General features: G+C 37.9%; 4 protein-coding genes across 6 annotated transcripts; 1 reads left to right on the forward strand and 3 right to left on the reverse strand.

Annotated features, from left to right (window-relative positions):
- Positions 1-1011: 1011 nt before the first annotated feature.
- snx5 (sorting nexin 5) lies at positions 1012-6143 on the reverse strand. The gene is made up of 13 exons (XM_078787250.1): positions 5775-6143; positions 5177-5281; positions 4968-5078; positions 4768-4889; positions 4548-4671; positions 4169-4264; positions 3971-4076; positions 3771-3846; positions 3580-3619; positions 3141-3227; positions 2742-2901; positions 2239-2324; positions 1012-1864 (listed from the first exon to the last, which is right to left on the reverse strand). The coding sequence occupies exons 1-13, from the start codon at positions 5808-5810 to the stop codon at positions 1814-1816; spliced, it is 1200 nt and encodes a 399-aa protein (XP_078643376.1). The 5' UTR covers positions 5811-6143; the 3' UTR covers positions 1012-1813.
- A 167-nt stretch (positions 6144-6310) lies between these two features.
- Positions 6311-8982, forward strand: mgme1 (mitochondrial genome maintenance exonuclease 1). Of its 2 annotated transcripts, XM_058058904.2 has the most exons (5): positions 6311-6996; positions 7066-7285; positions 7358-7490; positions 8073-8203; positions 8584-8982. In XM_058058904.2, the coding sequence occupies exons 1-5, from the start codon at positions 6483-6485 to the stop codon at positions 8612-8614; spliced, it is 1029 nt and encodes a 342-aa protein (XP_057914887.2). In that variant the 5' UTR covers positions 6311-6482; the 3' UTR covers positions 8615-8982. The 2 variants fall into 2 exon arrangements, with proteins under 2 accessions (XP_057914887.2, XP_057914888.2); XM_058058905.2 differs by lacking the exon at positions 8584-8982 and having other exon boundaries at positions 8073-8207.
- A 1297-nt stretch (positions 8983-10279) lies between these two features.
- Positions 10280-13929, reverse strand: LOC131108115 (glycine N-acyltransferase-like protein 3). The gene is made up of 6 exons (XM_058058908.2): positions 13848-13929; positions 12514-12650; positions 12306-12413; positions 12096-12210; positions 11719-11851; positions 10280-10706 (listed from the first exon to the last, which is right to left on the reverse strand). Exons 2-6 carry the CDS (start codon positions 12586-12588, stop codon positions 10307-10309), a joined length of 831 nt encoding a protein of 276 aa, XP_057914891.2. The 5' UTR covers positions 12589-12650; positions 13848-13929; the 3' UTR covers positions 10280-10306.
- A 1323-nt stretch (positions 13930-15252) lies between these two features.
- Positions 15253-18627, reverse strand: LOC131108302 (glycine N-acyltransferase-like protein 3). Of its 2 annotated transcripts, none has more exons than XM_078787172.1 (5): positions 18519-18627; positions 17510-17605; positions 16357-16633; positions 16030-16162; positions 15253-15659 (listed from the first exon to the last, which is right to left on the reverse strand). In XM_078787172.1, the coding sequence occupies exons 2-5, from the start codon at positions 17582-17584 to the stop codon at positions 15260-15262; spliced, it is 885 nt and encodes a 294-aa protein (XP_078643298.1). In that variant the 5' UTR covers positions 17585-17605; positions 18519-18627; the 3' UTR covers positions 15253-15259. The 2 variants fall into 2 exon arrangements, with proteins under 2 accessions (XP_078643298.1, XP_057915253.2); XM_058059270.2 differs by having other exon boundaries at positions 16357-16471; positions 16526-16633; positions 17510-18621.
- Positions 18628-19477: the final 850 nt, after the last annotated feature.

Here is a 19477-nt window from a genome sequence, read left to right on the forward strand (position 1 = left end):
TTAAGTGTGACAAAAACAGAAGACATCGGGAGCAAACACACCACTGTATATGTTTAAAATGCTGTACTCGTGTTCTACATGATGTGGAAGTTCCATGTCATGGATTCTTGAAGTTATGACACTCCTAAATTTTGTGAATGGACTTTCAAGGTCAAACGATTTTATGAATGTCACAATTTCCAGTTCCAGCGGACTGCTACTCAGAACTGTTGGTCGCTTTTCATGGTTGTCTGTCTATATGTGCACTGCGATTGGCTGGCGACCTTGTCCGGGATGTACCCCGCCACTCGGCCAAAGACAGCTGGGATAGGCTCCAGCATACACGCGACCCTAGTGAGGATAAGCTGTATAGAAAATAAATGAATGAATGTCTGGGGATGGGAAAACTGCCTGAAAAGGCAGCAGCTGTACCAGTACACCACCATCTCTTTTTTTACCTCTCCTACTTTGGGTGACTTGGTGCTCTATGCCTCACGGCAGCAGTGCACGTCATTTGCTGAGAAACAACCCCCTTTAGGCAAAGTATAGGTCGCCATGGATTGTGGGCTCGTGATCTGTTTGTAGGGAAGGGCGGCTCTGAGCGTAGTTAGGGAGGAGGCTGAGAAATCCAAGTAGGTCAGCCATGTGGTTTTATCCTACACGAAACTTGAGATTTATGGTGTATTTGACTTCCAGAACCTTAGTGTCCCACTGGGATCCAATATCTGAATTGAGCAGGATAGGCCCCATTAAGGGTTAAGATTGTACCACATCGCCAGAGGTATTCAATTTGTTTAAAGGACTGTATCATAGTATTGCAATTTGAGAAATTAACAAAACTGTAGTTAGCAAATAAAACCAAATGAAGGCTACTATAGTTTATTGTTGCCACTTCCTGTAGTTTCAGTGCTCACATGGCCAAACACTTATCTATAGATTTACAGTGGTATAGCACCATCTAGTGGTATAGTAACTGCCACCGTGGTTTGTGTTTTTTTATTAACTTGCTTCAAGAATTTCACAGCAGACCAATTTTGGGAAAGTAGGATTTATTCAATATTGCTACAAATTTATAAAAAGCGAACGTTGAGTTAGAAAATCCTTGCATAAAGAAATTCACTCTTGGTATCAATAACAAATACATTCTTTTAGAAATCTATAATGTATTAACATTTTCATAATTGTTTCGATACCTGGGAAACATGATGGGCCTACCAAATGAGACCCCATCAAGGCGATTGAGGATATGGGGCAAAATGAGGTCAAAATATCCAAAACATTGTAAATGGAAGGATTGAAAGGGCACAATTAGTAGGAAGGTACAGCAGACAATATCATACCTGTACTAGAGGTAGTATGACTGCCTTGTGCAAACAAATTAAAAAAAAATCAATCTTTATATAGGATGTGGTGCGCTAAACCATCATCTGGGATTATTGAGAATGTGTTGGCAGACCCTAATTCAAAATTATTCTGGTGAAAATCATATAGATGTGTCAGACTATTCACAAGAAAGAAAATTCAAATAGAAATGGCGCTGAAAAGCATCAATGAATTGTATGAAAATGAGCTGTTACAAGAAAAAGAAAACAAAAGGTAAACTTCAATGCTAGAGTCAAAAATCGGGTTGGGTGTAAAGAATATGCGCTGCGGACCAGAGGACATGGTTTGAGTACATAGAAGAATGCTGTGCTAACAAAGCAATAGGTCAAGAGTCAAGTGAAAGCCAAGATGGGGCGTGAATTCATGTCAGTGTGAGGCCCCAGAGACACCAGAATTTCACTGGCCATACCTGGTCATATGGCAGTTAGGACAAGAATACTGTCATTTGCTGTCAGTTGCTCTTCAGCAGCTCAATACACCCCTGCAATAGCGTCACATTGCTCTGTGGAAGAGGGAGGAAAAAACTGCATTTATTCTTTCTTTGGTTGGTGGCAAAACATTCAAAACAATACAGCTGCAAAAAACAACAAAAAAGCTGAATGTGGCCAGTGGCCGCCTCTGTTTTGTATTTATCAACATTAAAGAGACAATTCAAAAGGCAATGACAATGAAGAATATTTTTAAGACTCAAGTCAGTTTTGGATGTTGTACTGTAAAATTGAAGGCCGTTGTTATCTTTGCCCCTCGAATGGCTGCTTGTTTTAGCTACAGTATATGCCCTTAACAGTTTTTTACAGGCTGACTGCTATAACTAAAACAATTCAAGAAATGAAGCTCAGAAGTATAAACATTTCAGAAAAAGATTAGACCACTCACCTTGGCATGTTTAATCTCCAGTTCGGCCATCTCTATGAGATTCTTTCGAAAAGCCACAACTCGCCTACCCTTGAAACTGGTGAGCTCTGCAGCAAACACAATGGGGTTTGTATTGTGCATACAATAGTCACTCAAGGACAGCTGTTGCATGGGAAAAAAATAATTACCTTGCAAAAATAATAATGCTCAGTTTTGACTGACACGGTCAAGAGGTATTCATTTGACAATATGCTATTATTGTTATTGTTAATGCCATGGTAGCTTTCAGTAATATTTTGATTACCTCATTTAGCTACATGAGGTGTGCATGTGGCTTGGACAGCATACATACAAAAACAATTGCGCAATAAATTCAATGGTCTCTATCAGGAGTGCAATACCAATACGAAGTACGAAGTAACAATACCAAATTTAATTGTTAAGTAATTGAATAACCAATGAATCATCAATTTGATTAATTGTTGCAGCTCTAGTGTCAATTTATTCCATGTGGATGCACAAACCTTTCTTCCCAGACTCTGAGAGCTTGTCAAACTTCTGTAGACACTGCTGCTGGTGTTCCTCCGCCTGAGGAATGTCCTTACTTTTCAGTCGAGCCTTATCCAAAGCCTTGTTGGAGTTCTCATAGTCGGCCAATGCCCGAGCTCGTCGGTACAGAAGATCCTAAAATATGTGTTATAGACAGGACTGAACAGGAGAACAAAAACAAGATGCATTTCCAACAAAATGTTTCAAGCTTTCTCCAAGAGGTTTGCAGCATGGACAACCAAATATACAGAAATATAAAACTAGACAGTTTATTTGAAAAGTATTGTGTTAATCTTTGCTTTGAAGAAGCTAATGTTTAATTTGAATTTTCTTTTTTATTTGTATGTGGAGAGAAGGTGTGACTCATCACTTACCTTTGCTGCCTGAATGTCTCGCATGTAATATCTTAGCAACTCTGTGAGCTTTAGCTCCTGGTCAGACGCTACTCTTCCCTCCACTTTCTGTGGAAAACATGAAAAATAAAAATATAGTTCATAAACCTTATTGACCCCACTATAGGGTGCCATTTTCCCCCCTTATAAAAGGATGGGCTGTTTTGTACAGTTTTTCACCTTAAGTCGTTAATAATTGACAAACACATGATAATACATTTTAAATGTACAGCATTATAGTGCACCATATAAGCAGCATAACGATGTGACATCAGTACAGGACTAAAACTGCACGTTTTGTTTTACTTTGCCCATCATCCACAATCCAGAGACATGAACACACACCTTTTCTGTGTGATCTAAAGATAAAACAACAGCTTAATTATATTCATATATTTACACTGCATTAAGTGATACTTACTCGGAGCTTCTCAAACAGATCCGACAGCTTCTCCATGTGCCTGAAAACAAACACAAAAAAACCCCACAATCCAATGTTAGTGATTTTCCAAGTGTTCTGATCATTAACCTTACACTGATGTGTAAGTGCTAAAACACAATACAACTGATTCTTATTCATTCATTCATGAGACAATCATTCGCTATACCCACTTCCTATTTGCTGTACTATCTTCAGCAGAAAGTGTGTTCAGAGTGGCCGAGATCTGAATGTAGTCCTCTGCTATATCTGAAAGAATAAAAAGAGGCACAAGAAATATACTATTTGAAAAAAGATTCTGTTATAAGTGTGATTCTGTCATTCATCCTCCATCCATTGAAATGTTAAAAATATAATAAAACCCCTCAAGTACTTTTGTGTGTGCGGGTCATTTTCTCGGCTTTGGCAGTGGAATCTTTAATTTTGCTGTAGTAGTCAAGAAGGAACGTTTTCTCCTGCTCAAAAAAGTCATCCACTTCCTGTGTGGGAAACAACAATGAGAAAGGAGATGGTCAGGACACTTTATGGCTGAAAAAGATTTGGATTCAGGATGATCACTTCAACGCCAAACCTTTATTCCTGAGATAAGGACCTCGTCTGCTGACTTCACCATGTTTTTAAAGAATCCCCCAAACATCTCCTTGGCATTCTTTCTTCTGACACTGAGCTAAAATTAGAAAGCATGAGAATATAAATGCACATAATCAATAAGATATTCATTTAAGAAATTACTATGCAAATAGGACATAACAAATTAATCACACTATTATGCAGAATGGTAAAATACACACATTCTGCAAACACAACATGAATGAAAATGTCTCCATAGATAAGCACAACTGCTGATCACAGCAGGATGGTGTGTGTCACAACTGTTCTGTAAAAAAAAATACTTCCCCTCTTTCCAACAGACAACTCAAAAAAGGAAGTCAGCATTATATGGTACTCACATCCTGGTCATATTCTAGGAAAATCTGGAAGTTTCTGTCTTTGCTTAGAATGGGATGAGAGGATAGCCGCTGCAGGAAAATTTCATGCACTTGGACAGTTTTCTTGAACACAGCCAGGTACTCACTGAAAAAAGCATATATAAAGAAGGTTGAAAAGCAATCCAGTTGTCTATGACTTATATAATGTAAAAGGAAAAAGGAAAATGAATGTGACACTCACGCTTCCAACTCCTGCTTCATTTTAGTGTACTCCTCCTTAGTCATAGTGGCTTCACCTTCTCCCAGTTTGTGCATCTTCTCTCTTGGACTTTCAAAGTCAGGCTTTGGGGGTGCTGGGGGAATCTAAGAAGGATAACCACAAGCACAATTTAATTAATTGCCCTGTTCCTCATAGTTTGCAGAAAACATTTTAACACTCACTATAAGGCCAGCATAGTCTTCTGTCTCAACCAGAGTGTCATGTAGCCAGATGAAATCTTCATGCTGCCTGGGAACGGAGATTTCAGGCTTCTGGAAAGTGGTAAGTGTGGTCTGGGAGCAGAATTAATTTATTGAACACTGCTTCGAAGGGAAACGGTTTCACCATTGTGACTCTCAGGTGACATATCATTATAGAAGTGAAATTTTACCTTTGTGTGGACTGTAAACTTGACTTTGTCCCTCTCACACAGGGCATCAGGAATGTCAATAAGCAGAGACACATCATTACTCAGGTCCACAGACACTGAGCGCATCTACGGAGAAACAAAACACTAATGTAATGCTAATCCTAACTAAAATAAATACATTGTCATACATTGTTCCTGTGTTGAATTCTATTAGTCTTGAATAACCGCACAGACTACAAATGACAACTTTCATAAAGCAAAAATGCTTGCATCAGCATTCTTGAAACGTTTCTATGAAAGCTACTATTACAGTCGTCAACAGAATACACATTTCGTCTATTGTCACTACAATAAAATACATGTTTATATCACTGTATGACAGCACATTTAGACTGTGTAATTCACAACGATGCCTTTAACTTAATCGGCATTCACAGTGTCATATTATGTCATAGACAATTTGACTAGTTTTGTAAACGAGCCGATGCTAAGCCTACAGCCGGAGGCTAATGGGAACAAGTTAGCAGCGATAGACAACATTCGTTCATCAAACTTATTTAAGCACGTTTAATTATTCCACAAGAATGTCAATTTCCTGGCTATGATCCGCTTGACTTACCTTTTCCTTGTCGGTTTGGTCTAAAGTATCAGTCATAGCTGGAAAGAAGTCGAGTGAAGAAGTGTCGGCAGGCAGGGCAGGAAGCGTTGTGTATGTGTACAGCGGCTAGCGGCTTGACGAGCTGTCAATATTCTTCCACTTTGTTGACGATTATTGCACCGGACGATTTTTCACTGCAGTAATAAAACTGACAAACAATACTTAAACTATATCATATTTTTGTCTATTTGAGGATATGTTACTTAAACTCTTTGTAAACCAACCATTACTGCTGCTGTTGTTGTTTTAGTTACCACAAAATGATGGTAACAAGAGGCCGACAAAATTGTAACAAAATAGCGTATCCGCCCGTATCTGACGGATGTAGTTTAATGAGCAGAGCATTGTGGGTAATGTGGTTTTTGCGATGTATCACGACTGTTTTAGTCTATGTTTTTAAGCCATGCTGAGAACTACAATGCCCAGACACTTTAAGTGTGCAACTTTCACAATCATTGCCACTTGGTGGTGTAAGCACACTATAACGGTATGTACCCACCATAAAAGAAGAAAGTTGTGAAAACCTTCATGGCGGGCACTTAAATCACCTGACTAGGAAACATGTTGAGACACGTCCTGCTATCGAAATGCAAGTATCCAGAGCATATTCATAATATATACATGTAAGTAACAGTCTGATATAACACATGGTGTAAGGACATTGCAATAATGTTCTTTCTTAAACGTTTGCCATCCGCTGGAGGCATTTCTGTCCGGATGCTTCAGTACACCTCCCTCACTTTCGGTTTTTTGTCAGCCAGTCACCGTCTCAGTTCCCGCAGGGGACCGAGTCCGTACAGCTTAGTGGACAGTGAACGCTACATTTCTCTTGTTAAGTCTGTCATGTCTTCGAGGGTCACTTCTCAAACACCCGAGACAATTAAAGCTGAGGATGAGCACATGTTCGGACCTATTGTCAAGGCTGCGTCAAAACCAGAGACCAGGCTCCCTAAAACCATGCATCCATTCTTGCACTGTGAGGACACTCCAGAAACACTGGATTTTGACTCAGGACCTCCAATCCGGATTGTATTAAACCGGGATCAAGGCAGGTCGTCAATACCGAGTGTGACCAGGATTCTTCAGGCAACACTTTCATCAGAGCAACTCTTCTACCTTGAGAGATGGAAGAAAAGGATGGTGGCAGAACTTGGGGAGGAAGGCTTTAAAGAATACACAAAAAGTATGTTTTGGAATATGCTGAAAATATGCTCACTCTGCTTTGTTTCATCAAATTTGTTTTTAAAATCAGATTTATTTAGACAAGGGAAACTATTCCATTCCGCCCTGGAGGAGGTTCTAATGGCAGGGAATGACAGACCGCATGCACCACATCCAACTGAGGTATTGGGATACATGGAGAGCGTCTCTCACATACTGGAAGATGTCGGTGCTGCAAGAGCTATTGAGAGCACTGTGCAGCATGACACTCTTAACTACTTGGGAGTTGTGGACTGTGTGGCCCGCTACAGGTGAGTTTTATTTGGTTTGCATTGTCAGTTTGTCTCCATGTCCGATTGACTTATAGACCCTTTCGTCCTTAGAGGGGTTCTATGTGTTATTGACTGGAAGACTTCAGATAAGCCAAAACCATTCCTGAGCAACACATACGACAACCCCATTCAAGTGGCAGCCTATGCAGGAGCCTTGAACAATGATGGCAAATACAAATACCAGGTAGTATCTTCTATTCATGTATACAATATCTCACAAATGGGAGCATCCCCTTACATTTCAGCAACCATTTCATTATATATTCTCAAGGGACAATACTATAGAACAAAATCTTGGATATACTGTGACTTGACAACAGTCAAATACAGAGGTGGTCATGGTCTGGGACTGCATTGGTGCTGCCAGCAATAGGAAGCTGTGTTTAGTTGTACTGTGTACTTTCTGAAGCAGATCATGAGCTAATTGTGATTCCATGCCCAAGAGGATTAAAGCAGTGGTTGCTAATGCTGCTCACACCACATATTCATCGATTGGACATCTTCACTATGAGGTGTTCTCACTTGGGTTACCAGCTGTTAGGACAATGATTGTGTGTCGAGTGCACTGAGTGTACATTATACTGCTATACAAGCTGTACACTGACTACTCTAATGTATACAGTCTATCAAAGTTTCATCTCGATAGTATTGTCCCTTGAGTATATGTTCCAAAGGGGCTGCTGAAATATGAGGTATGTACTCGCTTTTGTGAGACGTAAGTGATTAAATTATATGGTTCATCATCATCCCTCACTTTTTTTTCCAGGTGCAAAATGGTCTCATTGTTGTTGCTTACAAGAATGGCTCACCTGCCCACGCACACAAATTGAACTCTGAGCTCATGTCAGAGTATTGGGAAAAGTGGTTGATTCGCCTGGAAGAGTACATAGAAAAGAGGTGAAAGAAGGTTATAATATCTATTCACTACATGTGGTTGATTTAGGGATGGGCATAAAAATCAATGAATTAGCTTTCTCGCAGCATTGAATCGATCAGGTCGGACTGCTCAAGACAACCTGAACAGTCCGGATGAGATCGATTCAGTGCGGTGAGGATACAATGACCTGGATGAATGAGAATATCCACAGGCACTGCCTGCCTGCAGCCGGCAGAGGCGCTGTTGTGTCTTATCGTGTGTGGAAGCTACTTAAGACTGTGGATTATTTTGCAGTCTTTTTGTTGATTTTCTAGTTATGAAATGTTATGGCAGTTGTGAAATGTGTGCACATTTGTGTTACTGTTTGTCAGCCTGACATAATTGTTCCTTTTCATTTCAGATCTAGTGAAGTCCCCTCTGTTTCTTCATAGAGAAGGTGAATCCATTTTTTGCAGGCCATTGAACATAAACATTACGATGACCATTGTTTGGTTAATTCCACCAGTTTTCTGTACACTAACAGTGTATAAATGAAAACTTTATTTTCCAATGAGTTAAGAGGTAAAACACACTACTATGATGTCTTTGATTACTTTATTTTCCATGGGTGTGCAAACTGAAACAACATGTATAAGGATAAAATCAAGAATGCACACAATTTTCCAAATAGCATGAAAAACTTAATCACATCTGCATACTGATAGCATAATACATGAAGATATCAATGGAGAGTACCTTCTGCTTGTGGAATTTGTTTGAGCTGCAATGTGCATATAATATATTGGTACTGGTATTATTCATTTATTTTACCCCCAAAAATAAGTTGGACATTTGTATTCCTGTAACTGATATTCATTTTACCATTTTTTTTTATTTCTGTTAGCTTTGACTCATTGTTAAGTAATGCCCTGGAAATCAATCAATAAAGTTTTACAACTAAAACAACTGCTAGTTATTTCTCTTTGTGTGTGTCCAGTGTTGCATAATAAAAAAGCATGTTTTTTGCAGTAAGTGATTCTTTGTTGATTATCTAGTGAAAAAGTTCCACATAGAACCTTATAATTAATTGTCTCATACATAAATGGAACTGAAAGATTTTCTTCATACAAAAACCAGTTGGGTGTTTCAGTACACCATGTCACAATAACTACTTGTGTATTGATTACATAGCATGATGATTACACACATTGGGTTACAAAATATATTTGAAACAGTATTAAGTGAGAGTGTGAAGAAAAATATTAAACTCATGTTTGAAGGTATAATAATGTAGTATTGTAAGTGTGATAGTTATGTTAGTATCATTAGATAATTTGTAAACATATTTTTACTATGATTGGAGAAGTTATACTGAGTGAGTGAACTGGTAATATGTAATGTCTAAGAAATGAATATGAAATGATAAACTCTTGATGAAAATTTTAAGACCAGTTGGAAAAATAACAATAATTTACATTTTGCAGTGTTGGATTTAAGGAGGTTCTAAGTTGAGCTTCAAAATGCAAAAAGAAACCATGGTAGTACGCACTTTACTAGAAACACTTGAAATTTTTCAACTGGTCTTAAATTTTGATCAGGAGTGTGTGAAGGAGCTTTGCCAAGTCTCAATGGGGATTACGACAAGCTGTAGACTTGACAAAGTAACCACAAAAGTCATGGTTGAATTTATCGTGTGCTTTATGCTGCAATGAGAGTAAAGGCTTAATGATGTTGCTAATGCCATTATTGTTTTCCAGTAACGGGTGATCTAAATGCAGAAATGACTATTTCAAATGTTACAGAAAGTGAAATGTGGCACGCTATTATACACTGATATCTATACATGATCTGTTTAGGTGGTCTGTTTGGTGAACAGCTTTCTAGTGCAATTATTTAGTGCAAAAAGCGTTGCTCTCTTCAGAGCTTGGCATTCATCAGTTGCAAAGAGTTTACAAAAAAAGGACTTCATTCAAAATCACAACATTGATTGTGTTGACGAGAGAAGATGTTGATCCCCTGGTTGACAAATTTTAAATTGTCTTATTAAAGTCACCCTTAGTACGGACTATTTTACTCACAATACCTCCTAAAATAAAAAAAAATATGGTTCATCAGATATGATCCAAATTAGTATCGTTTGCTGATCACTTGTTTAAATGAAGCCATTGTGCTCTGTATGAGGGATGCTCTATAAAGCCCAGGCTTTTAAAAAGCTTATAGGAGACCACATTGTCCTCCTCGATGTAGCAGAACACTGGGTAACCCTGATCAAAGAGCTTCTGGGCCATGGTATGGACCAGCACTTTGGCATACCCTTTTTGTCTGTGCTCAGGCAGAGTATACAACATGCCCATCGCCAAGTATTCATACATAAGAATCCATGATACAGGCTCACCCTGGTCATCAGTGATGCAGCATGAAGGCAAATTGCTGATCTGGGATTTAATTTTGTTGTACCCTTGTTTATCCCCTCCAAACTTCCAGGTTTGATTCACCAGGTCAGCATTGGAAATCATGAGAGATGAAATCCTTGATTCAAGCTCACTGTAAAACAAAATTAAAAATGTTAAAGTCTGAGAAGATAAAATTATATGAAAGTCAACGGTCAAATACATTTGTGTAAGTCGTTTACATTGAATGAACAGTACTGTTTCCAGTGTTGCAGTACAGTGGGACGTCTGTCCCAGGTAGTGTGATTTGGGGTTTTGAAATATTTTGTCTTGCTTTGCGTACAATACGGCATGCATCTTGTCGTGTTATTACACTTTGTGAGGCCAATCGTGTTCCTAATGTATTATCACAAAACGACCTATTGGCATCCTTACTAACAAAATGGCAACTAGAACCAGAAGTCGGCTATGTTGCCTGTCTATGATGTCATCAGCGGTTGTTGTGAACACAACACAAATTTTAAAAGTTTTACACAGTTATAGTTCTACATGGATAAAACAATGCTAAATGTATGTAGATGACAAATGAAACATATAAGGTTACTTACTTCATTGAAGACATGACTGTCACCACCACCCTCTTCATAAACACCTTCCTGTTTTGTCAAAAGTTATTTACGGAATTCAATAGTAGCAAAGGCCATATAGCAAGGCAAAACAGGAAGGTGGTGTTGAAGAGGAAGGTTTTTGGGAGGTCATGTCAAGAATCATATCTTCAATGAAGGTAAAGTAACCTTGAACGTTAACATAGCCCTTTCATTCATCATTTACACTGAATGTATTTACTGTAAACCCTCATTCATTTATCATGATTGGTCAATTTATGAATATAGTTCAATAAAAATATATGAATATATTTATCAATATTGGTCAACTGCGATAAATTAATGTATGCAATGTAGGATTCCTTATTTCATTGTGGCCCCCGGAAGCATTCCGTAAGATTGAAATACCTGTTGTAGACTCACACCAGCTACATAGGATGCAGAGGGCGTACGGCAAAACTTTGGTTGAAATTGTCCTTTGTATTTCATTTTTTTTCCTTTACTATGGCAAGCTGCAAGCTATTGTGTTGGGTGCATGTGGTTGCATCACGGTCTGTCAACCTGTCAATTGCCGGTGTGATCAGATGACTACGATCGGGCAAATACAGAAGATGGGCAGATGTCAGAAGTTTGTATCTGACATGTCTGTTAGATGAAACCTCTTTCAGCATGGCCTCATGAGAGCTGTCATAGCCTGCAATGATATTGAATCTACTGTAACCAGTTTCATTTACTTTTCCATGGAAAATACAGTTACTTTTGTATTAAATTCATTCAAGTCTACTTTTAGATGCATGCACTTTTGTCCAGCATACATTGCAACACACTATACTTGTGTCCACAGCCGAATTGGATATCTAAGGTTACTATCATTGAACATTTTTTGAATCCCATTTTGAATGACTTTTACGAGACATATTGTAACTATAAAAAATTACCTCCAAAATGAAAACGATCATTCCAGTCAACTATCTCTAATAACATTTTCTTCAGAATCTGCTCATCCTTGCAGTGGAATGTTATCTTTTTTGTCCATTCCAAGGCTAGCTTGTTCTGTGAAATAAAAACAGAAATTTAAAGTCAGAAGGAATCAAACAAAATATACTATATATAATGTATAGATATTTTTTTAAATCCCAGTGGAATACCTCGGGGTCAGGTCGGCAAATGATGACCTTAAAATCAGGCCATGTATCAACAATGAACTGTATGTTACTAGGTTTGTTCCGATTGTAAGCATACACGAATCCATAGACCTACAAAGACAGAAAATGAGCAGCAGTTTACCAGCATAATGATTTATGCTTTGCGCCAATAAAACATGAATGTCGTTTATACAAATGTCCGCAAGTCTACCTCAAAACAACTGGGTAGATCTTTCAGCAAAACCTTCTCAGCCATCACAAGCTCATCTTTTTGTAGGACCTTCATTTTTGGGGAGATTCCGTCACCCACTGCTGTGTGCCCTTCAAGCTTCACTTGCAGCCTGTTTCCTTTTGAATGACATCAAAAGCTCAGGCTTAATCAAGCATTTAAAGTTGATCATCACGATTCACCTTCCTTCTGGGCCTTGCAGAACTTTTGAATATAAAGATCAAGTAAAACAAATAGTCATTATGCAACTCCCGTGATATGCAGATGCTTTGTTTATATAGTAACTCAATGGAGAATAGTCCTTTAGTATATCACTAGAGTCACAAGGTGGTGCTCTACCATTGCAAATGTTGCTGTGGAATACATTTCCAACCAACAGAAATATAGCTCTTCAGGATAGTTATTATATTTATATTTAAGATATTTTATTTTTACATGTACAGATTACAAGTGTTTTTAATATTTAAAAATTCTGGTAAAATAAATGTAACAACAGCATATTAATATAATTAGCTATGTGTATTTCAAACATACATAAAAGGTTACATTGGAGTGCATCTCATATTTAGTGTTCCACATTTCAACGTGTGAAGAAGCCTATTTAACCACAGTCCTTCCCATATCACAACAGTTATTTCAATATTAATATTATTATTACCTTCTTAGTAGTATTTATGTTTATCCAATATGATGGTTAAATGTTATATTATTTACCCAGACGAGAGACTCAATGGTTGCCACATCTATAAATAACAATAAGTACTTGGCAAAATATTATTTAGTACTTTTTGGTTGTTTTGTTGTTGTTTCAGTCGATGTAAAGTCTCTTTGATAGTAATGTATTCCAAGTGTTATGGTAGGGAAGTCAATTTTGTAATTTTATTTTGTTGATGTGTTGGGTTTGTTTTAAATAACAATACGCTAAAAAGTCGTAAATGTTTTATCGGTTTTATCGATTTTACCCTTCCGTTATGTGGCCAAGATGGCGATTGAAGGTCCATCATGGCACACTCACCAAAATGGGGGCGTTCTGAGTGCAACATCCGGGTACTGTCACCTCACTACATTATGACGTGCGGTACTTTTCAGTGTGAGCGCACTTGTGCACTCAGAAGGCAAGTAAGTACGAAAGTGCGCGAATTGAAACAGCCAACGTCTGTCCGCTTTTTCAAATAGCATTATGCTAACCATAACCACAAAAAAAAACACAAAGCACTGAACATCATGAAAACTAAAACAAGCACACTTAAATGTTGCTTTTGAGTGCGTCGTAGTGGTATTACTCAGAATTTACTGGATTAAATGTCTCAACTCACCTTTGGTAAATTGAATCTGTGCCTAAGACCATGAAGCTACCGAACTACTGAGAATCAGGAAGTGATGTCCGGTTGGACATGAGAACCAACACAATAAAAATAGATATCAAAATAAAAGCTCCTCAGGATTATGTGCACAGAAATGTAGCTATGTAAAATAAATTCAATAACAAAACGCCAAAATGATAGTAGACTTTTGGTGAAATCATATTATGTATAGATGGACTAAGTATAGACAAGGGAAGGGGTTTTGTGTTGTAGATATTCCTGACACGTCTCAGATTCCATCTCCTAAAATCAAAAAACCTATAAATGCCTTTACTTTGATAGCAAGTGATGACTTTCACTGTAAAATTCATTGGTTGGTGACACTGCCACCACTTTATTTTCTTGATCTGCACAGCTCTTTGGGGCTGTTTGTTTTAAATGTGATTTATAAATAAACCTTGACCTTGATGCTGTCAACCCTGTTAAACAATTTTATTTTTAATTTAACATTTTTTAAATCTACATTTTGCATTAAAATATCCCCCAGGATATGGGGTATTTATCGATATTTGTGAAAAAAAAACTTTAAGACTCTCGCAGTGGTAATTTCATCCAGCTCAGCTGTGCCAAAATGGGTGTGGCGGCATTTTGAATCAATGTGACGCCATAGACATGTTCACAAATTCAGCTTGGCAGTGATAATTTTGTGACAAAACAGTGCGCCAAAGGTGCGCTGAAAGCTCGTCAACTCTGACCTGGTGTATTCTCAGTGCAGCCGAAATGCATCCGGCGCAGTCATAATTTGGTTGACAGGTGCACAAAAACCTCACAAGCAGGTTTTTCAGAGTGTCAGGCACATTTCAATGCAATAAACATTCAAAGCAACCACTGTTTAATGTAACCGTCTGAACCAGCACATATGTACATTTATATCTATATTACTGTATGTGACCCACAAGGGAGTGTACTCCATTAATTAATGATGAAGGGGTGCGGTCAGGAAGATACCCTTTGATGTAAATTCTTTAGACTAACCTGAAGACTGAGTGGCACCAAGAAGGTGTCCTTTCTTCCATAATTGCACGCTGTTGAATACAACAGTTTTAGCTCCGACTTCAGCCATGAAGGATGTACTGTTTTGTAGTTTCTGTGGGTTGTCTGACCCCTTTGCTTTGTAAAGGTAAAAATGTCTGTATTTCAGGCATTCTATTTTCCAACTGGGATGATTTTTTTCCACAAAAGTGGACAGTTAGACTATGTTGCATGCCAAGAATTTGAGCTCAACCAAGATCTTTTTCCTATAAGTAAATAAGCCCATATTGCCATAATAAGAAACATTCTTGCAAAGTAAAACTTTACAAGTCATAAAGCTGAAATGATACCAAATTATTAGAATGACCCAAAGATATGTCAGCTTTTACGAATTAGATGTTTATTTCAAACGATGATGTTCTGTATGAGGGATCCTCAATAAAGCCCAGACTTTTGAAAATCTTATAAGAGACTGGGTTGTCTTCCATGACGTAGCAGAACACTGGGTAGCCTTCAGCTAGGCGTCTCTGGGCCATGGTGTAGATCAACGCTTTGGCATAACCTTTATGTCTGTGTTCAGGTAGGGTATATAAAATACCCAGTGCTGCGCATTCATACACAAGAATCCATGATACAGGTTGACCCTGATCATCAATGACGCAGCATGAAGGCAAGTTGCTGATGAGGAATGTGAGGTTCTTGTATGTATGTTCAGATCCACCAAACGTCCAGGTCCGATTTATTAGGTCAATATGGGAAAGATTGAGAGATGAAATCCTTGATTTAAGCTTGCTGTAAAAACAAAAAATAATGTTACTTAAAATTTGTAGTAGAGTATCTAATTAAACTGAGCACACCCCTCAAATTTCATCAATGTCATAGAAATTAAACTGGGCTATACTTTAGAGAAGTCAATGTACAGATTTTTAAAATATTAGAATATATATTAAGAATAGAATATATATTAATATTATTTCCTCACAGTCAAAACTGACAAAATGCCCCTCCCCAAACTGAGTGGACTCACTGCGTACCCTGAGTCAGGGTCCCATGAGAAGAGTCATAGATAATATGGTTAATAATGCTAATAGTTGCTGAAATGCTGTGAGATACTAGAATGTGCATGTGTATGTGTGTGTGTGTGTTATTACCATCTACACACCTATCAAATATCGGTGTGACCAGATGACAGCTATCTGGCAGATACAGAACGTTTGTGGAAGCCACCCAGTGGTAGTTGAGTTTTCTGTTCAATAAAACCTCTCTGAGCGTGGAGGTGTGAGAAACGTCACACCCTGAAACGACATTACATGATATTAATTCAAATACACTTATTATTCATGCAATCATTACACATGTACTATAGACACATTCATTTTACATTTGTATAAGTTTCCCCTTAGGGATAAGCCCTCCCTGACTTTCAGTCCCAACAACACCCCCTGTCTCAAAGGAATTGTAATTTTTACAAGACACTTTCTTTTCTTACCTCCAAGTCGAAAGTAAGAGCTCCAGTTGATTGCATCCTCCTCTGACAGCATTTTCTTTAAAATCTGCTCATCCATGCTAAAGATTGCCACCTTTCTTGTGAAGTCTTGCTTTTTCTGTAAAATACCAAAGTGAGAGGGGGTACTAGCTCTAGGAGGAATCAAACTCACCTCTGTATCAGGTCGGCAAATGAAGACTTTAAAATCAGGCCATGTATCAACAATGAACTGTACGGGATTAGGTTCATTCTTGTTATAAGCATATACCAAGCCGTAGAGCTGCAAAAACAACAAAGGAATGGCAGTGGGTTACAAACAAAACAATGTATCAGAGCTGGCTGGCCTATTAGGAAATATGGGCAAATACTAAGGGTGCTGTGACCTTCATGGGGCACCAAAAATCTGGAAAAAAATTCACCTTTAAGAAGCTCACATTAACTCCGACGTAAAACAATGCCTAATTAATATTACAGCAAGTTAATTTTGTGATAAGTGTAATTATATTAATATTAATGTAAATAAATTAAAATAAATAAATAAAAATGTTTTAGAAATAATATAAATTTGTATTAATATCATATTTAATTTTTGTTGTTTGTTGTGTATTTATTTATATTTATATATATATTTTTTTTATTTCTTAGCCATGGAAATTTGGTGACACTTTGCCTTGCAAATTAAAGACAATATAAAACATAATCGGCTCCACAGGGACAAGTGGTTAGCGCACAGGCCACACAGGTAGGAGACCCGATTTCGATTACATCCTTGGTGGCTGTGTGGAGTTTGCATGTTTTCCCGTGCATGCCTCCCACATTCCAAAAACATGCAAGGTTAAGTGGTGACTCCAAATTGTCCATAGGTATGAATGTGAGTGTGAATGGTTGTTTGTCTATATGTTCCCTGTGATTGGCTGGTGACCAGTCCAGGGTGTACCCCGCCTCTCGCCTGAAGACTGGGGATAGGCTGGGATAGGCTCCAGCACCCCTGCGACCCTCGAATGAATGACTAAATGAATGAATAAAACATAAACTTGCCTAGGGCACCACTTTGGTTAGGGCCGGCTCTGCAACTTACTTCAAATTCAAACTACAAATTTCTTCACTCAAATATGTAAATGATTAATGAAAACGTTAAGGTGTCAGCAGATTATACCTGCAAGGACTTTGGTAAGTGTTTCAGCAGGACTTCTTCAGCAGTCTGGAGTTCGTCTTTTTGTAGGATCCTCATTCTTGGGGACCAGCAAGTCCACTGAAATCATACCCGAGTACAATCCTCATCATATATCAACACAGACAATGACCACCCATATGCAAGTCTCTTTTGATATAATATGCCATCAAGGGGGGTTGGAATATGGCCAGATGTCAGATGTAGCGACAAAATCGCCAAGTTGGGAATACCAAATCTAAGGCACACCTGTGCAATAATCATGCTGACTTATCCCTTATCACACACAAAACACAAAAATATATGAACATCAGAATACATTTTTGCCAGCCAGCATGAATGTAAATATGACATACCTTATAAACCACAGCAAAACAAAATATTCTTCTTTCAACTATCCCACTCAGTCTTCTTGTTCCTCATTGCTGTGAAGGTAGAGACAGCACACTTGGATACTCTCTTATACTGAATAACTATTAATCCATGTCTCTTTATTAGGCTTATTAGTCTAAGGCTAATAAGCCTAATAAGGATACATTGATTAACTGTGTTTGTTTAGGCCCTAAACAAACAAAATGAATGCCAGACTCGTCAAATTAAAACATGTAAAAAAATCTCGAAAACAAGCCTTGGATGACATGCAGACATGCTGCAGGTCATCCTACCAAATTTGGTTTGCTTTGGTAGTTTTTGTTGGTCTTAGGTTTACACTGTTCAACATAGATACACACTTCCAGGCAAGAACACCCAAGAAAAAGACGAAGAAGATTTGGACTTGGTGCAATTTGACTTAATAGGGTTTACTTATTATTTTATTGATTCTTTGGCTAATATAGCAAGGTGTTTATCACCTTAGACACGTTCAATAGATGTCAATCAACCACAAACTTAGATCATCCAAATGTAAAGACATTTTTGGTATGGACACAGTAATACTGAATGGTCTTAGCACATCAGCTACCTGTTATCTCTGAAAAAAGCTCTTGTGACTCACATTTTTTAAAGCGTAGATCCTTATTCCATCGCAGGCGAGAGATCCAGCAGCGAATTGCCCCGCGTGTCACAATGGCAGAGAAGCTGGGAGCCAAATGATCATTTAAATATAAATGTAAATATAAAAACTCCATTACACCCTTTCCTCCACACCCCATTCAGAGACCTCTAGACATGAAATAACACCCCTACAGTCATCTTTACACACATATTACAAAATATTGCAGACGTCATAAAAGAAAATAGGATATAATGTAAGCTTGTTACTGTTGTCTCATCAATGTAACATTACTGACACTCAGTGACTAGTTTTAGAATACGGCATATCATCATATCTCTTTGTTGTACAAACAATTACCTATTACCCTAAAACAGGGGTCTCAAACACGCGGCCCGCGGGCCAAATTTGGCCCGCAGGACACTAGTTTGAGGCCCCCGCCTTGATATGAAAGTTTAATGTTAGTGTGGCCCGCGCAAGTTTGATATGGATGCTGTATGGTATCATGTACCCAGAAAAAATTATTACGTTTGATTAATGTTCATGTTAAAGGTTAAATAAGTGTTAATAGTTATCCTCCCTATCCGCGTGGAAGTGGTAAGTTTTGGGCTATTTAAGTTTAAAGGAAATAACTTGAAGGCTACCGTTTAGGTCGCTAGCTCTCTAGTTTGCGAGTTAGTATGTGTCTCAAGACCCTGCAGTTGCGCAATATGTTGTAAATAAAAAGAGTATAAATGTGACTATAGTCGTGTTTTGTCATGTCTACAGGGCTCTAATAATGCTTTGTTCATTTTAATCTGAAAAAAATAATTTGTCTACCCACCAACTGTATGTGGTTTCTTAAGTTTTTATTATTTGGTGTTTTATTATTATTATATTTATTTATTACTGATTGATTGATTTTCTTTATTCTTGATTTGTTTATTTATTTTTCATCTTATTTTGTGTAGAAAAATAAAAAT

Source organism: Doryrhamphus excisus, linkage group LG20 (assembly GCF_037039965.1).
Source record: "Doryrhamphus excisus strain RoL-2023G ecotype Guam linkage group LG20, RoL_Dexc_Guam_v1.1, whole genome shotgun sequence".
Lineage (NCBI taxonomy): Eukaryota > Metazoa > Chordata > Actinopteri > Syngnathiformes > Syngnathidae > Doryrhamphus > Doryrhamphus excisus.